The sequence below is a fragment of the Neolamprologus multifasciatus genome, chromosome 19, assembly GCF_963576455.1.
Source record: "Neolamprologus multifasciatus chromosome 19, fNeoMul1.2, whole genome shotgun sequence".
In the NCBI taxonomy this organism is placed as follows: Eukaryota; Metazoa; Chordata; class Actinopteri; order Cichliformes; family Cichlidae; genus Neolamprologus; species Neolamprologus multifasciatus.
Window position 1 is genome coordinate 7685418 of NC_140457.1, and position 20654 is coordinate 7706071.

At 38.8% G+C, this 20654-nt stretch overlaps 2 protein-coding genes across 5 annotated transcripts in view; one reads left to right on the forward strand and one right to left on the reverse strand.

Annotated features, from left to right (window-relative positions):
- rbks (ribokinase) overlaps nt 1-20654 on the reverse strand; it is an 81188-nt gene that overhangs the window by 10340 nt on the left and 50194 nt on the right. For 2 of the 4 annotated variants that reach the window (XR_014871106.1, XR_014871105.1), the window contains exons 9-10: nt 16803-18310; nt 15517-15637 (exon numbers count right to left, since the gene is read on the reverse strand). Coding sequence is in view for 2 of the 4 variants with exons in the window: in XM_085142873.1 (XP_084998999.1) it covers nt 18131-18310 (180 nt within the window). In the remaining 2 variants the exon portion in view is untranslated. Of the gene's footprint in view, nt 1-15516; nt 15638-16802; nt 18311-20654 lie in introns of those variants that run through there. The other 2 variants (XM_085142873.1, XM_085142874.1) reach the window with 2 other exon arrangements.
- Nucleotides 14588-18022, forward strand: mrpl33 (mitochondrial ribosomal protein L33). The gene is made up of 4 exons (XM_085142877.1): nt 14588-14727; nt 15215-15233; nt 16810-16916; nt 17645-18022. Exons 1-4 carry the CDS (start codon nt 14706-14708, stop codon nt 17692-17694), a joined length of 198 nt encoding a protein of 65 aa, XP_084999003.1. The 5' UTR covers nt 14588-14705; the 3' UTR covers nt 17695-18022.

Below are 20654 nucleotides of genomic sequence, written 5' to 3' on the forward strand. Positions count from 1 at the left end.
TCATCTGTAGTTTGTGTTTTGTCCCGTCTGTTGTTAATGGTCTCTCTGTGCTTCTCTTTTCTCTTGTCTTTCTCCTCATATGCCTGCTGTGTAACCCTTAGTTTTATGTTTCCTAGTTCAGCTCTCACCTGACTCTGTGTTTGTTTGTTTTTTTGTCTTCTTTGTAAGTTACCAGTAATAAAAGTTAAAGCGCTTTCACGTCCTGTCTCCTGCGTCCTGCACTTCCTTCCCTCGGCACAGAGGTACATGACAGTTGTTGCAGTTTGGAGTATTTTAAAATCAATTATCCGAATAAACGGGAAGCTAAGGGGGGAAAACATGAATAAATCCCCACCTTTGCTCCCATTTTAAATACTACAGCAACTGAGGTCACTGTCACAAATGTTACCATGGGTTTTGGATTTACTAAAAAAATCAAGTGTCAAGTGGTTCCACTCAGCTGTGTTAAATAACTCCTAAGAAATTGTTTGTATCTTACTCTAAAACCCTGAACTGCCTCAAGCAAAAACCAGTGAGTTAACCTGCCAAAATACAGTCTTTCATTGAAAAAACACAAATGACTCAAGTAAATTAAAAAAACAAAGAATCCATAATTTGTTCAGTAACTCCAACAATTGAGGATTTTTTTTTTCAAAAAAAACCCAAAGGTTCATTTTCATTTTCTTTTCTTTTTTTTTTTTTTTAGTGTAGTTGTTTCTTGCAAAAAGATCAGCATTTTTTTAACCCAGCAATTCTGTTCTCCAGCAGGGGATCAACCTAATGTGTCTGGAGGCTTGTGAGTCACAACAGAGCTACACTGAGCTCAACAGTTTAATCAATTACAACATTTTGTGTCATAATTGTTGTCCATGGTGCTGATCTTTGGACCACCAGGGATGCTGGGACTCTCCAGTCCAATAATCATCAAATATCTGTTGACAGACAAGATGAATTATAGAAGATGGTATTCACAGATCCTAATGTAGGTTATTGCCTTGTTTCCTTCATAGTTCTTCTAGGAAATGTTATAATTTGAGGTATTTTTAGGGATAATAATGTCAAGTGGGCTTTCAGCTTTCAAAGCAAAATGCAATTGCTCATTTGCTACATCATTATGAGTTTCCATTAAAGTCCTCAGTTCAAGATTAGACAGCTTTCACATTTCAGTTTTTAAAAATACATCTTTTTCCACATCCATTTACAGATACCACAAAACAAAAAAGTTCACCAAAGTTTATCATTATTATTTCTTTCAAAGTGGTTGTTTTTCTCCTAATAAACGGTTAGACAGACACAAATCTTGTCAATTAATTGATACTTGTACTCGCTGTGATAGTTTAAAAAATATTTATAAATCCTCTGAATAATTCTGGAGGACTTAGCCAATGAAGAATATTTAGCTCCTTGAAGTTCCATTATTTCCTGACTCTAGACTTTTTGAGAGGCAAAACAATTAATCCAAAATGATTTTGCAGTTTTTCAAATTTAGTGACTTAAATTGAACATTTGACAGAATTTGAGTTTAAAATAAAAATAAATGACCAAATGGTTACTAAGATGACAAAATAAGTCATCTAGATTTTTCCCTCATTCATTACCATCTAAAAATGCTTTCCACACAAGAACATTTATAAAACAGACAAAACAAAGTGCCAAAAACTGCAGTTCCTCAAATGGCCATTGAGGCAGGCTCAAGAAGTAAGTCTTTCCCAACAGACTCATGTTTTCCCAGTTGTCACTGGGTGAGAAGTGAGGCCAGTCTGTCACAGGGCTAATATATAGACAGACAACCATTCACACTCCCATTCACACCCCACAGCGAAATAAAAGTCACCAATTAACCTAATGTGCATGTTTATGGACTGCAGAGGAGCACCCAAAGAGAACCCACGCAGACACCTCAAGATAATGCAAACTTGACACAACAAAGGGCCTGGACAGAATTTGAACCCAGGACCTTCGTACTGTGAGGCGACCACCGTGTTACTCTGTGTTTACAGCCTGGAACAAAAAGTAATTTTGGTGTCAATCGCTACTTTCCCCTTTCTGCACAGGGGATAGATTTTATACTACTTAGCACTGATTAGTAAATACATGTGTTGATACATTTGGAGTTTGTGCATGGAGCTACCTAAATGTGCAAAACCATATGCATATGACAGCGACTACCTTCATCTTCTGTCTATCATCTATATTTATATATATATAGCCTACGACTGACTTCCATGAGTAATCAAGGAATAAACTATCAACAGTGTGAGATTTCACCTTATTAATCTTTAAACAACCTCTATTTGTTCAAATATGTTACATGCTTCATTTTATGCCTCACAATCACCAAATAGATGGAGGCAGTGGACACACAAAGACTACTGTCCCTTCTATGACTGATCAAAGTTCCTCTGACGTTAAACTGTAGGCAGTTTTTTCCCCCTCATTTGTTTTAATAGCTGACCCCCTAAACACAACTCTGAAAAGACAGACTGTACCACACATGGTGGGGTGAAAAAAAAAACAACCCTTTTGTTATTCATTCCTTCCTTTTATATAATACTTAATAGGACACAGTGCTGACGCAGGCTGGGGAGTTGTGAACCAGTGTGTGGTGTTTGGTGCCTCTGACTCTTCATGTGTGAGTCATCGTGTCACCTACTGTGATCAGGTTGGTAAGTCAAAACAACAGCAAACCGTTGTTGTGACAGCTAATAATAAGCGAGCTGAGACTTGTTTGGTGGAGGTGGTCAGTGCGTTTGTGTGTGTGCATGTGTGTTTGGGGAGCCGGGTACATGCTGCTTCAAGTTATTAATAATCATCAGACAGTAGTGGAGGGAGTCAATATCTTTTACAGCCTGTGCTTTGTGCTTATTAAATTAATAAGCCGTTTTATTCAGTTATCAAGCCCAATATGATGTACCCTAACACTAATCCTGCCACTTTTCAAAATAAAAGGACTTAGTCCTAGAGTGTTTCTTAATCTAAACCTGTGTTAACCAATATTTTAATATTAAAAATAGATCAATTTACTATATAATAACATGTCTGTACATTTGTCCTCTTCTGGCTTGTTGTTTTCAGGCTGACTGAGCATTATTTCCACATATGCAGACATCTTATAAATTACAGTACAAGTTCACACTACTGCCAACAAGGTTAAGTATTTCCTGCTGTTTGTTTGTCTTCCAGTAGCATTATGCAAAAACAGTATAACAATATTTGGTGGTGAAATGGAACATGTGTTTACACAGGCTGGAATTTGAATATCGTTGATACGTATCATAAAGCAATTTAATTTATTTGAAGTCCAGGCTTTGGCTGGGCCACCCAAGGACATACAGAGTCTTTATGTTTTCTGTCACTGTCAGGCTGGGAGATGAATCATCCACCTAGTGAGGATCTGACCACCCTGAGCAGGTTTTCATTAATGGTACCACCATAGTTATCGCCATTCACCTTTTTCACAGCCCTGTAGTCTCTGCTGCTGAAAAACACCCCAACAGTATAAAGTTAATGGCAACGTGCTTCACTGTAGGAAAGGCAAAGAATAGGTGTGCAGTGAAAATAATGCTTAGATTTGAGCCCAAATGGTTCAGGTTTTATAATTTGAGAGTGTTTTTGAGGTCATTTGTTTACAATCTCCAAGCAGACTTTTTTGTGATTGTCCTTCTGGCAGGTTTCCCTACAGTATCTGCAGGAAAGATCTTGACCAAGAGATCATCAGGTTCTTAGTTGGCTTGACCAGGAAGCAATTTCTGGGAAGAGACCTGGGGGCCACTGTGCTCTTGGGAACCTTTAATGTTGCATGTGTAGATGTTTCTTTGCCTGGACATAATCACAAGCTCTCTAGGGCTCTGCGGGCAGTTTGTTTAACCGTGTGACTTGTTCTTAATCAGGAATAAAACAGACTACTTAGATTTTTTTTAGTCTGATAATTGGCTTTGACACCGACACAAGCTAAGCCACCAACGCCGCCCCCCCATTTTTTAAATTCTCTCTTTTTTCACCTTCCTTCACTTTTGCTCTCAGTTGAAGATATGAGTACACTTAACAAACAAATGTTTTTCTTCCTGCACACTTGCGCCAATATCGGCTAATTTCATATAGTGTGAGGAGGAAAATAAAGGAGCAGTCTGCTGTGGGGATATCGATATTACTTTTATTTATATTGCACCAAAGGATAGAGCGCAATGGTAGAATGCAAAATGATTCTAGGACAGAAACAACTGCATTATACTGCAAAATTAACTATTGTCATTCGCAAGCAAGAATCCAGATGATAAAGCTGAGTGCATGCAGACCCCAGCTCAGCAGCCAGAGCCTGAACTTTAGCAGATAACAATGGCAGTCATGTAGTCATACTTGCAGCCTCCATTTCCCCAGTACGCCTCGATAGTGGAATCACTGTTGCAGTCTAAATAATGTGATTTAGGTTATCGTACGTAGACTATATACAGCGTATATGGAACATTTAAAGATTATACTTTGCAATTGAAATTACGTTATTTTTTTTATTTCAGTTTCACTCTTTCTACAATATTAAACGTGTGGACAAAGAGTAATGGTCTTCAGATTGTTAAGGAGGAGGGGGTTCAGAGGAAGTTGGAGCTTGTTACCATCATGGGCTCATTTGGTCAGAATGAGAATGAGCAGTCATCAATCACTTGCAGGTTTCTCGTTTTATGTGAATAATCAGTATAAAAGAACACACATGGACTGCTAAGTCTCAGCTGCCGCCCCATGCAGGAGTGGAGAAAAAGTGAGCTGTAGGTGAGTGCAGTCCTTATATAACGGGTGACAGGTGAGCGCAATTAAAGGCAAGCACCACACCCAATCAAAGGTGAGAAAAGGAAACAAAGTGAATCTGGTGAAGTGAGTGAGCGTGCTGAAAGGTAAGTCTTTACAACAAGATTCTTAATGAAAGAAAATTATTGAATCTTGGTGCCGGTTCTTCTTCTGGACAGTGTAAAGTGGAAAGACAGTACAAGCAGGGCAGATATGCACTGGGTGGAGAGAGTCTTGAACTGCTGACCTGTAGGCCCTGAGGATGAGGGGAAGATGGTAGTTCCACTCCTGCTTGTGTTCTGAGGTAAGGATAGCTAACTGCTGGGTGAGTGTCCTGTTAAACCTCTCTGGAGTGGGGTGGTGTGGGTCTTATTAATCCCAAGGCATTTGCACATGGCAGCGACAGTCTGCCATGTCTCTGCCTCCTGGTCTGGGATGGCATATGCCTCATACCACTTGGTAAAATAGTCCATGGGCCGCAAGGACATAATGGTTTCCGCTAGCTATACAGGGAAATGTCCCCTTGACATCCGCAGCTACGCCATTGGTGCTCCTGCTGATTGTTGCTAAAACTGAGCATGGGACTGGTGAGAGGAATATGCATCACAGCTGTGGCAGAAGTCCTCCACATCCCTCTGCTGCTGACTCCAGTAGTAGTCCTGGCAGCACCACAGTCAGCCACCTCTCCTCCCCTGTGTCAGGATCACGCTCCTCCTTCAGCCTAAGAGAACTAAACTTGGCCAAGAGTCCCTTGGTGGAGTTAAAAATCCCAGTGACCTCACCCCAGTGGAGTCACTGCAGGACTGGTAGCAGGTCTGTGTCTTGCTCCTGCTGTGCCCTCCACTCTACAGCATCCACCACAATGGAGCACCCTGCAAGAGAGCTGTGTTGCGCCGCCTGAGTTCCTGAACCTTCTCTTCTTATTTCGCACAATAAAGGCAGCCTGCTGCAGCACATGGGCGGCAAAAATGAGCATCGGTGTTGGAATGGTGTGCTTATGCTCTGTGCTCCACAGTGAAATTAATGGCCTGGAGCTGCCTGCCCCCTCTTGCTCCCTGAAAGACATCAGCCACGGGAGGGCAGCATGGTCAGTTCACCTTTCCATCACCTTGCCTTTCCCATTTTTCATCTAGTAAGTCATTCTCAGTGTTGACTCTGCAGCTCCATGTCTGTCTTGTATTTCCTGTTTTACTTTGACAATCTTGTGTCTTGTGAGATGTATTCAGTTTTACGTCCCCCCCCGTCTTATCAGATTATGTTCAGATGTCTCCTTTTGGTTACTCCTTCGTTACTGTCTGGATATATAGTGTGTGTGTTTTCCTTTGTTCCCTGTTGGATCATCTTTGTATCCTCCATGGTGTATTTCCCCCATGTCTCCAGGTTTCTTGTTCCTTGTTCCAAGTTTATAGGTTTCATATAGTGTTTAGTCTTCCCAGTTTAGGTTTTATTAGCTCCATGTAGTCGTTCTTTGCATTTGTTTATTGTTCTGTTCAACATTCATCTTCATTTCCGGTGTGTGCATTTTGGTCCTCGTTTTCATCTCCACACTGTCTGCCAGCTCAGACCGTGACAGTATCTCTTCTACTGAATACTTTAGGTCATTTCATTTCCATTAGGGTTTTCCCTTCCCTGTGTCTTGTCTTCAGTGTCTTCTCTCTGTGTTTACTTACTTATCTGTGTCCCTTGCTCTTGCTCTCCTCACATGTAAAGGTGTGTTTCCTGCCTTACTTTGACAGTCCGTCATCTCATGTGCATTTTCCCTCTCTCTTTATGGCTGATTTGTTCCTCCTGTGTTCCCATCTGTTGCCCATCCTCTCTTTATGCTGTGTATCCACTTAATTCCTCATTATCCCTCTGATCATTGTTACATCGTCCCCTTTTGCCGTGTTTCCATTTACTTCATGTTTCCCTCGTTAATTTCTAGTGTGTAGTATGTATGGCTTATTTTGAAAGTGAATAATACTTTACCATTAGGCCCATAGCTCTGGATCTCAAACCTGTGAGCAACTGGCTCTGCAGATGCTTCTCAGTTTTTGCAAATAAATTTCAGTTAAAATGGAATTTAAACTTCCTCTCATGTCGTCTTGAATATATACTTACAAAAGTTTCATAATGTGTCCATGCATACCCATCTTTTATTAATATTAAACAGTTTTTTATACTTGGCCTCAATCTTTTAATGACATAAAGAAATACATTGCAATATCTGCCTCTCCTAATGCCTTATATAAAAGGACTGTGAATCCTTAAGTTTTCAACATAGTTTGACCATGAAGCGGACATATCATTATCTTTTAGCTCAAACAATTGGACAAATTAGCAAATAAATAGACAGCATTTGGGAAAGAACCATGGCTTAATTTAACAGTGGATAGTATTTTCAATTAAGCTCCTCAAAATGTGCTCTTTGGTTACAAAGCTCCAGATTTTTCATTTTAGTTAAAATGGGATTTGTGCTCCTTCACGTCTTGAAAACGCACTATTACATGTTCAAACCTGCACGGCACTGACGACATACTTGTTTACCAAGTAAAAGCTTCTCTAGATACCGACCACAGCTCATTTGTTTAAAATATAAAAGTGAAGAAGCAGTGAAATAATAAGTGTGTGAATGAAAAGGAAGATGAGGACTATCAGTGCAATGAAGTAGGAGAAGGAAAGCAAACGTCCGGAGTGGCTGTGGAGAGTGCTGAGTGGGCGGGGTGGAGGAGGAGGAGGAAAGCTGAAGCTGGAGCTTGTGGTCTCAGCCTCCTTCTCAGAATTATCCCTCAGTGACGCAAGCTCCTCCACACACATCCTGACAGCTGCTCCCTGCCTGGTTACAGCTTTCCTCAGCCTGTCCAATAACATTCATGTTCATTTCCGCTTTAATGCATGGCTTTCCCTGCCGGTTTTACCGATACAGCTCCACTTGGCCTCATTACAACTTCATGTAATGTATTGTACTAGTGGGACTGTGATACTGTAGTGCAGAAACTGGATCTTCTGTTTTTAAATGCGAGTAAGCTGTGGAGAAAAAGGGGCTAATAGTTTTATGCCACTTATACCACGCAGCCAAACCATAATACATTGGATGCTCAAGAGGTAGCGGAAGGCCCTTTTGTGACTGCAGACACATCCTACCCCCTGTTTTTATAGTGGCTCTTTCACCATTAAAGTACTGTAGCAATATGGCATAACTCCTATTTGAGGAATCCCTTAATTCAGGGGTGGGCAATTCCAGGCCCCGAGGGCGGTGTGCTGCAGGTTTTAGATCTCACCTTGGGTCAACACACCTGAATCACATGATTAGTTTGTTACCAGGCCTCTGGAGAACTTCAGGACATGTTGAGGAGCTAATTTAGCCATTTAAATCAGCTGTGTTGGTTCAAGGACACATCTAAAACCTGCAGGGACACCGGCCCTCGAGGCCTGGAGTTGCCCACCCCTGCCTTAATTAAATGGCTACAAAGACCAGCGACAACCACTGAAAGCACATTTGTCACAGTCTGGAAGAAAAGGGTAAAACTGTGGAAACAGATTTCAGTTGCTTGATTGTTTGAGTTTTTATGATAGAGTATTGGCTGATTTATATTAAACAGTTATGGTTTAAATGATAAACATTCTAAATGGATGTAAAAAATTTAGCTAAAAAAAAAAAATCCATTGCCTTAAACACCACCTCCATCTCTGTCAGAGGGGACACTGAGGCCCTCTGTCAGCCTAGAAATTTAAAGACTATTTTTCATTAGTACCTACTCCGGGTGGCGATTCGCAGGGGTTTCCAAAAGGTCATAGTACCTGGTACCATGTACCTTTTTAGTGCCTACTCTCCCAGCAAGTTATCCAAGGTGATCCAAAACTGTGACATCAACACGCTCCTCGCCACCAATTGGCTAGTCAGTGGGATCATTGAATGAGTCATAAGAGTGTCTCCTTTTCAAAAATCAAGCTCGCCATTTTTAAACCTGGCAAGGAGGGAAACTACAAAAAAACAATGCCGTGATCCCCAAGTCTGTCAAAATGCCACAGACCAAGCAGCAGGTATATCGTTGCCTCGGCGTCCACCTTTGTTGTGGTGTTCGTGTTGCATACTAATTACGACCCACACATATTAGGTGGTTCTAGATCTTAACGGAGATCTTGAGTCGCGTCAAGCCAATCCGAGTAGATACTAATAGAAAAAAGGGCTCAAAGTTCTCCAGTGTGATCTGGGTCTGCTCCAAAACCTCTTCCTGATATAGGACATGCCCAAAACACCTGATCTAGGAGTAACAGCCTTACTCTGAGCCCTCCAAAATCACCAAATTCTCACCCTGTGTAATGATTAGTTTTTGTGTAATGGCCCCAAAACTCATCACAGCATAGGACAAGTGTCAGGATACACACTGGACAGGTTGCCAGTCTATTAGAGAGCAGGATATATAATAGAGCTTTTTCGTTGTATACATTACAGAGATGAGAGAAAAGGGAAAAAACTCTGAATTTCAGTCATAAACTTCCACCTCGGGTGAGAGTGGAATATTCCACCAGTGACTGTCTACCCACAGGAGTCTTCAAACTTGGACAGTGTGTAGGAGTCTAACATATAAAGAGATAATCACTGATGTTTTTACATGTTGATACCCAGAAGAATGTTGTTGTTTTTTTCCCCAGGGAACCACATCACTAGACACTTTAACCTCAGAGACTTTTCCTGAGTGTTTTCTGTACTGGAACATTTTTCTTCTTCTGCCTTCTTTATGACATAAAAGATGTTCCTATGAGCTTGTTTTCAGGCCATTCTTAACTCGTGTTGTACATTGTTGTTGCTGTTCACTCAGTTTCTAAATATGCCCATTACAGTATGGAGCTACATCATTGTGTACACATGATGTGTCAGAGCAGGTGACAAAAACAGGAAAACGCAGACTATGAATCTATGATGAAGATATGTTTTTTTTGTAAAGGGTGGGAGGATTCCTATCTTTAGTCAAACATTTTCAATCAGTTAGAAAACACCCTCACACACAAGAGGTGATAGGTGAGACAGTGAAATGTTTCTCTCTTAGAAAAAGATGGACTGCTCTGTGCCTCCATGTAGGTTGGGGGATTTCAGATATTGAGATCTTGTTCATAAGTACTGGAAGATCAGCAGGCAGATTGGTGCTCCATCCACAGTGATCTGAATGTTATTCCAGCGTCCCTATACAGTACTAAATTACTAGTATAGTAGTTAGCAGTTTCAGCTAATTTGTTCTGGATAAAGTGCAGATTAACACTGTGTGAAAAATCATTTTTTATTTACTTCTGACATGACGTGGTATCGATTTTTTTTTAATTTTGTATGTGAGGCTGGATGACTCTTGTACTGGGGGGAAAAAAAAAAAAAAGATCCAGGCAAATCTATCTAAATAACCGATCTTTGGGTTCAAACAAAAAGAGTGCTGACAAAATCAACAAAATACTGACTAAGTATTCTATATCTTAACAATATTTAAATTAAAAATGTCAACTGTTGTTTTTGATCAGACTCCCATCATACAACCTTTAATAACACCAGGTGACAACACTTCCTGTTTACTACTTTTTTTGCATCAAAGTGCATGACGTACATTACAGTGAGATGAAATGAGAGTCATGAGAGTAAAACCAGCGAGCTCTGTTAGTCACGCAGTGAGAAGCAGGTTAGATTCTCACCACACGCTGTTCTCTCATGGCCACATTAAAAAGGCTGTGAAGTAACTACTTTCTGAGGTCTTGGGGGGGATTTCCATGACATATCAGAACTATTCATCTGCCTTTGAGAGATAAGCTCTGTCTAAGATTTTGGGACATCTCAGAGAAGCCCTTGGTCTATTTCCTCTGCCTGAGGTCAGAGACATTATGACCACCAACAACTAGTATCTTTGTCAACTTGTTCCATGATGGCCTTCATTTTTATGTGATTTCTTTGAATCACATTTTCATGAATTCCATTTAGGTTAAATGGAATGAAGCAAAGCTAACTGAATGACTTGGTTTGGAGCAACAAAGCTCAAGTTACAGGTCTGCTAAATAAAATTAACATGTCCTCTGGAGCTAGACTAGGTGTTCCACTGACTGCACAGCATGTTTGTCCCCTGCTTGTTGGCTACATGCAAAGTTCAAACAACAATTGTTAAGGCAAAGAGCCAATCTCAAAACTAAATTCTGAAGGCGCTTAAGACATTAGCAAGGAAGGGGATGAGGGAAATCAGAAGGCAAAAACAGACTCTGGGGGGAAAAAAAGTCAGGACTAAGCATAAACTCACTGGATACTTTGCTATGCACATTTTGCTAGTATTGTGCTGGACCCCTTTTTGCCTTCAGAGCTGCCTTAAATCTTTGTGGCATCAGTGATGTTGAAAACATTTCTTAGATTTGGGTCCAGTTGATGAGATTTGTCTGCTGCACATTCATGTTTTTTTTCTTGTTCCACCACATCTCAAAGGTGCTCTATTAAATTCAGATCTGCCGCCTGTCGAGTTAATTTGAGAGTAGTGAACTCTCTGTCATGTTCAATAAGCCAGTTTGAGATGATTAGAATTTTATGAAATAGCATATTATCCTGCTGGGACCGGCCTATAGCTAGCGTATAAATTGTGCCAGGAAAATATTCCCCAGACCATTATACCACCACCCGCCTGAATCATTGATACAATGTAGGGTATTTTTATATTTGTCCAGAGATAAAACTCAAAACTGCAAGCCCCACAGAAACCCCATCTAATTGTTTTCTGGGGTTAGCCAATTAGAATAAGATTAACTTAAAATGGAAGGAGCTAATGTTTTTCTGTTTGTTTTTTTTGTTTTTTAACAGAGGATGAACTGAGGTGCCACACCAAGTGCAGTATAAAAATAAGGATTATTTTGAATGCTCAGTCACACAAAGCTGCCCTATGGGAGTTGAAGAACTAAGTATAAATCATTATTATGCATTGGGATTAAATACCATTATGTTTTTTTTTTTTTCTCATGCGTACTTGCATTTCTATAGTTTGACAAAGAATAAAACATTTCGAAAGAAGCTCTTGTTTATTCTGCGTGGGACAATGTGTTTTTAATTGCAAGAAGAAGGCACATCTTAAATAACCATAAGAGAATTGGAGCAGCACCATCCCAGTATTGCTGCCAGTGAGTGCACAAATATGAGATTCACCTGGTCACAATAATAATGTTAGATCCAGAATAGTGGAGGCCAATTACTCTTGTTTGAGAAAATAGCATTTTGTTTTTCATTTTTAAGGGATAGGGTACCATTAATTCTGGTAACTTAATATTGAAAATAGCCAGGTTCTCAGTCAGACTAGCTGAATTTACTGTGCAAATAAGTGTTGCATGTAGTCTGTGAAAAGAGCTTGTTATTTGCAGAGTGGAGGAAACTGGAAACCAAGCAAGCAACACCCAACACCTGAAAGAAGCAGAAAAGGAAAAAAAACAAACCCACAATAAAACCCAAAGGAAGTGTTTTGTTTTTGTTTGTTTTTTTTAAATCTCATTCTCTAGCATTGAAATAAACACTGTTTTGAACATGAGATGCACTTTATACTTTAAGCAGAGTTGGCAAAAGTTCAGACACTCTGTACTTAAGTACAAATACTGCTGTTAAAAATACTCCAGTAAAAGTTGAAGCACTGATCCAACTTCTTTACTCAAGTAAAAGTAAAAAGTACAGGCTCTGAGATATACTCAAAGTAAGAAAGTAAAAAGCAGCTCTTTGGAGGACGTTTCTATTGTTGTGCAAAGCTAACTGAATCTTGTGCTATATTAACATAATAATAAAATAATATCAGTAGATGGGAACAGAAACTTTAGTATAACAGTTTTGTAATTGAACTCAGCTTGAATCTGAAGAAAAAGAAGCAAAATAAATTGATATATTTTCTATTTCCAAAACTGTAGAGGGTGACTTTGCCTCTAAACAAATAAATGTGTACAGTCAGGAATTCATGAGGTGGGGGAACCCTAAAATTGCTCAGTGTGGGGAAAAGACTCATAATTCACAATAATTTCTATTGAGAGCTCCATTAGGTTTTCTTAGTGTACAGGCTGTGATCAGCTGACCTGTTGCTCTTTGTGGATGTACTCAAATGAATTCAACAACATGTCAGTAGTTCTGGCTGATTTCAGTTCTCTACACTGACAGCACACTGTCTATAGTAGACTATATAAAGTTGGTATGAAGGTGGAATTAGGTCAGTAAGTATCATCAGCTAAAATTCTAATGAATCTCTGCTACACTTCATGTAACCTTACTCTGACCATGAAACCGCAGCCAATGTGCACCAGTCACACACTGTTCTTTAATTTAAACCCATCGCACTACAGCAAACTAACCTGTTTATCTTCCATTAACATGCAGAGGATTTTCATGCAACCTTTAAATAACAGTTAGTCTACCTCAGTTTGTTTAGCAGCATGTTTCACAATATGAAAAAAAAATAACAAAGTCACACGTACAGACCCAATATCTCATTTAAAAACACAAGGACTTCCATGTATTTCCAGTTTATCAGATCCCACTGAGCAGTCCTTACCTTTCAATCTAACCTCTCTTCTTCCTCTACTGTCCTGTCTTTCTTATCTTTCTCCATCTCTGAGTGAAGCTAGCTCTCTTTCATTTCTCTCCCTGTGAAATACAGAAGCTGGACCTTTAGCTGTGACAAATTACAAAGGAACAGTTTGTGTGTTTGCTGATGTTTGTTGAGCTGATCAACAAACATCAGCTGCATTTCATGTGACCTGTCACTTAAAAAAAATGTTACTCCCTTTAAGCTCGCTCCTCCAGAATAAAAAACAAAACATCGTTCCACTGTTAACCCCTGACTTTTGCACACGTTATCTCTTTTTATGCGCGATAACGCATAAACTTTCTGTTTAGGCTCAAATCGGTTTGATGTTTGAAGGCTCGCAATGATAAAATAATAACTCGACCCAAATGCGTTAAAGCAAAAGTAATGAGGCTGTTTTGAAAATGTAAGTCCAAAGTACAGATATTTGTTTAGAAATGTAGGGAGTAAAGGTAAAAAGTAGTCAGAAAACAATTCTCAAGTACTGATACATGAAAATTGTAGTTAAGTACAGTAACGGAGTATTTGCACTTCGTTTCTTCCCACCTCTGACTTTAAAACAGTAAAAAGGAAAATTCTAGTTATGGGAAAACACATTATTGCCATAATAAGTTTGTTAAATTTTAAACAATGAATAGAAATAAACCCCAAAAAAAACCCTAATTAAATTAAATTAAATAGAAACATTTGAGCTCTGCGTGGTTGAAATATTCCGGGAAAAAAAACCCTCAGAAATATTGGGATTAAAGTTAATATATTCACTGTAAATCAAATCAAAGGGCAAAAGATCAGGTATAAATGCACAATTAATGCAATTAATGCAAAACGTTTACATTTTTTATTTATTTAATTTACCCACAAGTAGATCATTTTATATCGGATCTAAATTAGTTAAGACGAATTTTAAACTACTCATTATACCAGAATAAACATGATATGTCATATTTTTGTCCATTTCTGATCATCTGTATCAACTTTATCCTTTGAATTATTATCAGTTTATTAACTGTACAAACGTTTTTAAGGGAGATTTATGATAGCAAATTAGGAGAATTATATGTTAAATAAATAAACTATCATTATCTAGAGAAATCCTGAGTTTCTTGGATTGAAGTTTCTTAAGAAAACACACATTGCATGACCTCTGATAGTATTAAAAAATGTTGTTTCAAATGTACATTTTTATTTTGGATGTTTTTCTCTCTGGTATATATAATAATTAAAAAACACACACGTATGAAAAAAGCACCAGCCTACAGTTCGTTTTTAGTGGAATACGCCTTTAAGGTGACCCGGAAGTGTTTCTATTTACACCGGATATAGAGCTTGTCAATGTGACCTGCCTTTACTCGCACACAGTTATGTTTTAATAGACGAGATTAGATAAATAATTAGAAAATGTTTCTCACCACAGTAAACTGTAAGTATTTTATTCTCTTAAATATTGTCTTCAAACAGCACGACGCATGCGTACCTAGAGCTCTCCCAATACGCTCTTGTGGGGTTAGCTGATGCTAAAACGTGAGCTGCTCTTAAAATATACATCTGTTCTTGTGGGCAGTCATTGTGAAATATTTTGTAATAAATTTATTTCACACGTTTCAGTGGTTTTGTGTTTTAGAGAGATAGATTTAGCGTCTGGATAGTACAGCAGTATGTGTTCAGTGTCCATTCACTGGGCTTTGTAAGTGTGGAAATCTCAGAAAGCACCTGTGCTACTCGAGAGGTAGTTTTTCTTTTCATTTAGATGTGTAGGAGAGTCTTTGAGTTTTCAGCAGATACTTGTCACACTTTCTGGGGCTGGTGTTGGCGAGCTGTTAGCAAGTTTCCACTAAAATCCCGTTGCTCTGACTGAACGATATCTGTTGGATTCACATGCATAAGATTCTTTTCTTTTCTTTTTACAGTGGCGAAGGCAAAATCCAAGTAAGTGCACTGGCTGATTCTTTGAAAGTCTAGTCAATAGGCGTCATTCACACATGAAGCATAAGGCTGTTCGTAAACCGTGCATACTGAGGATTTACGCCTAAATTCCTGTTTCATTAAAATAATCTTAACTGAATTTGCACTTCGGAGTAGGTTCCTTCAGGTCATGGAAACGAACACGTGATGAAAGCCGGGCTGTCTTAGAGCATTTAAACAAACATCTTTACACTTAATACTATTACTTATCCACATGTTGGATCCCATTCCTAATGCAACTCTTAACCGTTTGTCCAAGTCGAGGTCAGGCAGGAGTCTCGTGGGATGTAATGTTTGTAGACGCCATTGTAATCTTTACTGGGAGTAGAAAGCAAATGGAAGAGCGTCTGGACAGGTGGAGGTATGCTCTGGAGAAAAGAAGAGTGAAAGTCAGTAGAAGACAGAACACGTGTAAGTGAGCGCAAGACAGGTGTAACAGTGAAACTACAAGGAGCAGAGGTAGTGAAGGTGGATGAGTTTAAATACCTGGGCTCAGCCATCCTAAGCAATGGACAGTGCACAAGAGAGTGCAGGCAGGGTGCAGTGTCAGGGATAATTTCTTATATATCATTTTTTAGCCACTGGGACCGGAAAGTTTACAAGATGATAGGTTTGATGTATGGTTTGGAGACAGTGGCACTAATGAACAAAATAGAAGGCTGAGCAGGAGGTGGCATTATTTAAGATGGGAGTGGCCATGATGGACAAGATTAGACATGAGTACATCAGAGGGACGGCTCAAGTTAAGTGGTTTGAAGACAAGGTTAAAGAAGCAAGCCTGAGATGGTTTGAATGAGGAAAGATGGCAAATACACTGGATAAAGGATGTAAAGTATGGAGTTGCCAGGCAGGAAGAAAAAGAGGACGGCTACAGAGAAGATTCATAGATGTAATGATGGAGGACATGCAGAGGGTTTGTGTGACAGACGAGGATGTTAGAGATAGAGGCAGATAATACAGTGTGACAAACCCTAAAGGGAGCAACCAAAAAAAGAAGACCACTACTAATATGAATTGTTGTTATTATTATTATTACTCATTTCATTTTGGTCATTAGTTACAGGTTTCCAGAATAAGATAAGCAAAAAGTTTCTCAGAATTGAATAACGAACTGTAAGGAATTCAGGGTTTGACGTGAGCACAGGGCCGGTATAACCGTACGTCAGGCAAGTTGCCTCTCCAGGTGCTGACTTTGTTTCCACCTGTCACAGCAAACTGGCTAAAGCCACCCTCACTGAAGAATATTTTTCTCTTGTTTTGACATTTCAAAGAAAGCATGTGATATTTCTGAAGCAAAGAGTCTATTGTGTGACTATTAAGGTGGTTTCCTCCTGTGACTCTAACCCTTTCTACTTCAGTTGTGCCGATTGCAGGTAGTGCACACAAAGCTGATGGGTTAGAATAATCCAGTGCACAAATCCAACGCTAATTTTGTGCAGAGGTTAAGAACATTTCTGCACGTGCACCTGTGAATGAGGCCTGTTGTTAGTGTTTCGTGTTGAAATGGCAGTCACCTCTCTGTGTGGTGCTCACCTGTCAGGACCATCCTGGTGCAGATGATGAGTGCTGCAGGGACCGGATACTTCTTCAACACAAAGAGAAACCGACTCAGAGACAAACTGGTGCTGCGCAAACACGATCCATTTGGTAAGAGCCGTGTGAGGACAACTATGACACACAAATACTCATTAAAGCAAAATCCATGTAACCCAGGATATATTTTCCTTATCTGGCTTCACTTAGCCTGCTTGCTGCCGCTTGAATAAGCAGTCACATGAAGGTGTTGGCACTTTAATAAATCACTACTTGAAAAGTGAACCCAGGGTTTCCCAGTCTACCTTTGAGCACACAACAGTATATGATTGTTTTTCTTTTAACTTGGAAACTATTTGTATTTAAACATGTGGTGTGATCAAAACGTTCTTCCCAAAGTGAAAAGCTGTACCTGATTCTAAATTTGGCAAACCTCCAGTTCAAGATTATCTTCTCGGCATATCCAGAAAGCTTCAATCGTTGCTGCTATTTTTAGAGATGTCCTTGGCTGTCCTGTTCTGACCATTTTCACTGCGAGTTTCATCATGACCTCACTGTGGTCGCAACTGGTATGAGAGCTGGTGCTCACAATTTTGACACACTGGAGGGGATACAAACAAAAGTACAGGGGGACAATGTAATGTGACTTCTGCTGAGTGATCCAAACAGTCCAAGCGTAACACCTGGAATAATTATTCCAATTTAAAATCAGCTAAGGATTCAAATTTATGGTGTGTTGGTCACACCTTCACACCTTCTGTTCACCCCAGTGGAAAATAAACAAAACCCATATTTGGAGTGACCCTTGACTTCCACCTACTTTCTGCTTTTTGTCTTTGCAGTGAACAAGCACGTCCTGTTTTTTGAGAAGAGGAAGATCAGATCGATTTAACCGCAGCACACCGACACACACAGATGGACAAAATGAACTTGCAGAGGTTTAAAGGCATCGTTTTTATTGCCGGGGATGGTACAGCGAATTAATCTGGTTGACGTATTTATCAGAGGATTTCTTCCTGGATGGATAAAAGTGGAACTCCAGGCTTGAACAAAAGAGACTTGAAACCAGAAAAGTGATATTATGTAAGGGGACCACCGCTGCCATGATCTGAAGCTGTTCATTGGTTCAAAATAATTATTTAATCGGGTGAATGTACTTTGTGAAACATTTGTTGTGGTTAATTCAAATAAAATAATCTCAATGATTGACTTATCTTTAATGGTAATCAGTTTTAAGATATCTTCAGCAGCAAATTTTCATGAGAACATTTAGTGTTGAGTCTCTCTGACCCCATTCAGATGTGGTCCCTTAACATTGGGGTCTACTGCTACTCCTGGAAGTATTCATTTGGGAGGTCCCGTCTGTACGGAAAAGACGTCTGCGTGCCAATTTCCCGCACGCTCACCCCTGCCACCAGATTGGCTCTGCGGGCCATCTCCTCCAGAGGCATGTGTGGGTGATTGGCCATGTAAAATGCCAGTGCTCCAATGAAGCTATCACCAGCACCCTGAGAAGAAATAAAACAACAATGCATGGTTAAAGGGACCTTATTTTCAAACAGGTGGCAGTTAACTACCGATAAAATTTCAAGTAATGAGGTCAGAGTATGTGGAGCCAGCTTTAGACAGTTTTTTCTCTTGGCTCTATATTTTACATAGTGACATTTATGAGGGGCAGCCAATCAGAAGAAAGATTGCTCAAGGCAGCATGGAAGAGAGATAAAACAGGTCATTTCACGCAGAGGATGAACTGAGCTGCACTGTAGCTCAGTATTACATTTGAATATTTTGAACTCTGAATCATGCAAAGCTACTGCAATTGAGTCCAGTATTAAAAAACAGGAATCTAAAAATTAATAAAATCCCTCTACAATCTATATGGCACAATATACCAAATAAATTATGCAATTTTAATCCCTTTTATTTCATTTGTTATGCAACCTGGCTAAATAATAAAATACTGGCATCTCGGGCAGATTTCTCCAGATTTTCTTTGGGGAAAAAAATTGGGTTTTTCATCAGATTTCATTACCACAGATTTGTCGCGTACACTCTGGGGCTCTTTCATTAACACCTGAACTCTTTTCATTTAAAAGTGTATATACTAATTTCTGGTTCCCTTTTGGTCTGAGCTACTTTTTTTTTTATTAGTATAAGCTGTGGATTTTTACCATCTATCATCACTACTTACTTGCTTTTTCTGCTATTTATCCATCGCTGTTAACAATTTAATCTCCTTAGAAATTACTTTTAGCAGTACTACTAATGGCATTTCAGGCTATTTACAGGCCCATAAAAAGGGCCTTAAAAGGTAATAGATTGACTTTTAAAGGTTCAAATTAAATCACAGCATTGGTTTACAGTTTTAAGATTTGCATTAGGTTACTGAACAACTACAGCTTTGTCTAAAAAATAATTCTTAAAAAGGGAATAATCACCCACAGTATTCATGTTAATTGGCAATATTCAGTAAATATTCTGGTATGAAATTATGCTGACACTGGCTTGTGTAAGATAGAGAAAAATATTATATTATTTAATCGAAGAAACATGTTACCTGTCACTTTGTGTTAAGTTGTCCCAAATTATCTGAGTGTTTGTTATCAAAGAGCCAGACTTTATGAGAAACTTTCAAAGTTTTTGTTTGGACATTGGCTGCTTTTACTCATTTTCTGTGAATTCCTCGTCATTTTCCGAAGAATGAATATATATTTAAAAAGCCACTTAATAGATCTATGAATCATTCATTCAGGAAAAAGGCTCCTAACTCAAGGGATGAATCACTGTTGTGTCTACGCACAACCGACAATTTAACAAAAAAAACTATTTTAAATTGTATCTTTAGTCACTTAGTTACTAACAACTTGTAACAAAAACACATAATTTGTTCCCATGTCTTTAGTTGAATCTACAAAAAAGGCCAAACAATAAAAATAAAAATAATTGGGCTCTTAGTTAAAAACATGGCATATATTTGCACGGTGTGTCTGGACTAGACAAGTAGAGGACAAAAGCAGTAGCATGCATAAAAAAATTATATCTACAACAGATGAACAGTTAAGCTATATCCTTGAAAAGAAATCTAGCAAAGACCTTCAGATGATCTGTCAATGGAAATATTCTTAAGGAAGTGAAATGGGAAGAAAACAGTTGACTGAAAATCAGAGGGATCAGGTCTTATGAATTGTATTTCTGTGTATTTTTGCACATGCATCATTCTCAGTGTCAAATTTCTAATTTTCCAGGCAAAATATTAAGAAATGAGCCTAGCTCAAGACTTTTGCACAGTACCATATTCTTACATCCAGCTGACAGTTTATCAGTTATTAACTGTCATAATCACTTATTTGTGACAGCTTAATATTTCACTACTTTTATCTTTTAGTCCATTAAACAGCGGCTCATTCTTTACAGAAATATTTTATCTGTTTATCCATACTTACCCCTAACTGAACCTTTATAATTGTAGCCTGACTTTAACAGGGAATTACAGCTTTTTATTCTCTACTAAGTATTTTAATATTTTGAAACACATTTTAGTTTTTCACTTCTACTGCTTATTCTTCTGTTTTTTAGCACACATTATTATTATTATTATTTTAATATATATTAGTTGTGTTACTCTTTCCAAGGTCCCCCAACTACTACTGAAGTAACCTTTTGGAGTAGCTGTAACCCTGGACTATTGTCCCAGTCAACAATTCCTGAAAACAAGCTGGAGGGGGAAAAAAGTCAATTTAAAATACTTGGATTTTTTTCAAATATTTTTCCTAAAATGCTTCTTTCTGTTTTTTTTTTTAAATTATTATTATTATTTTTAGAGAGAACATGAAACACACTTAAAAGACGAGG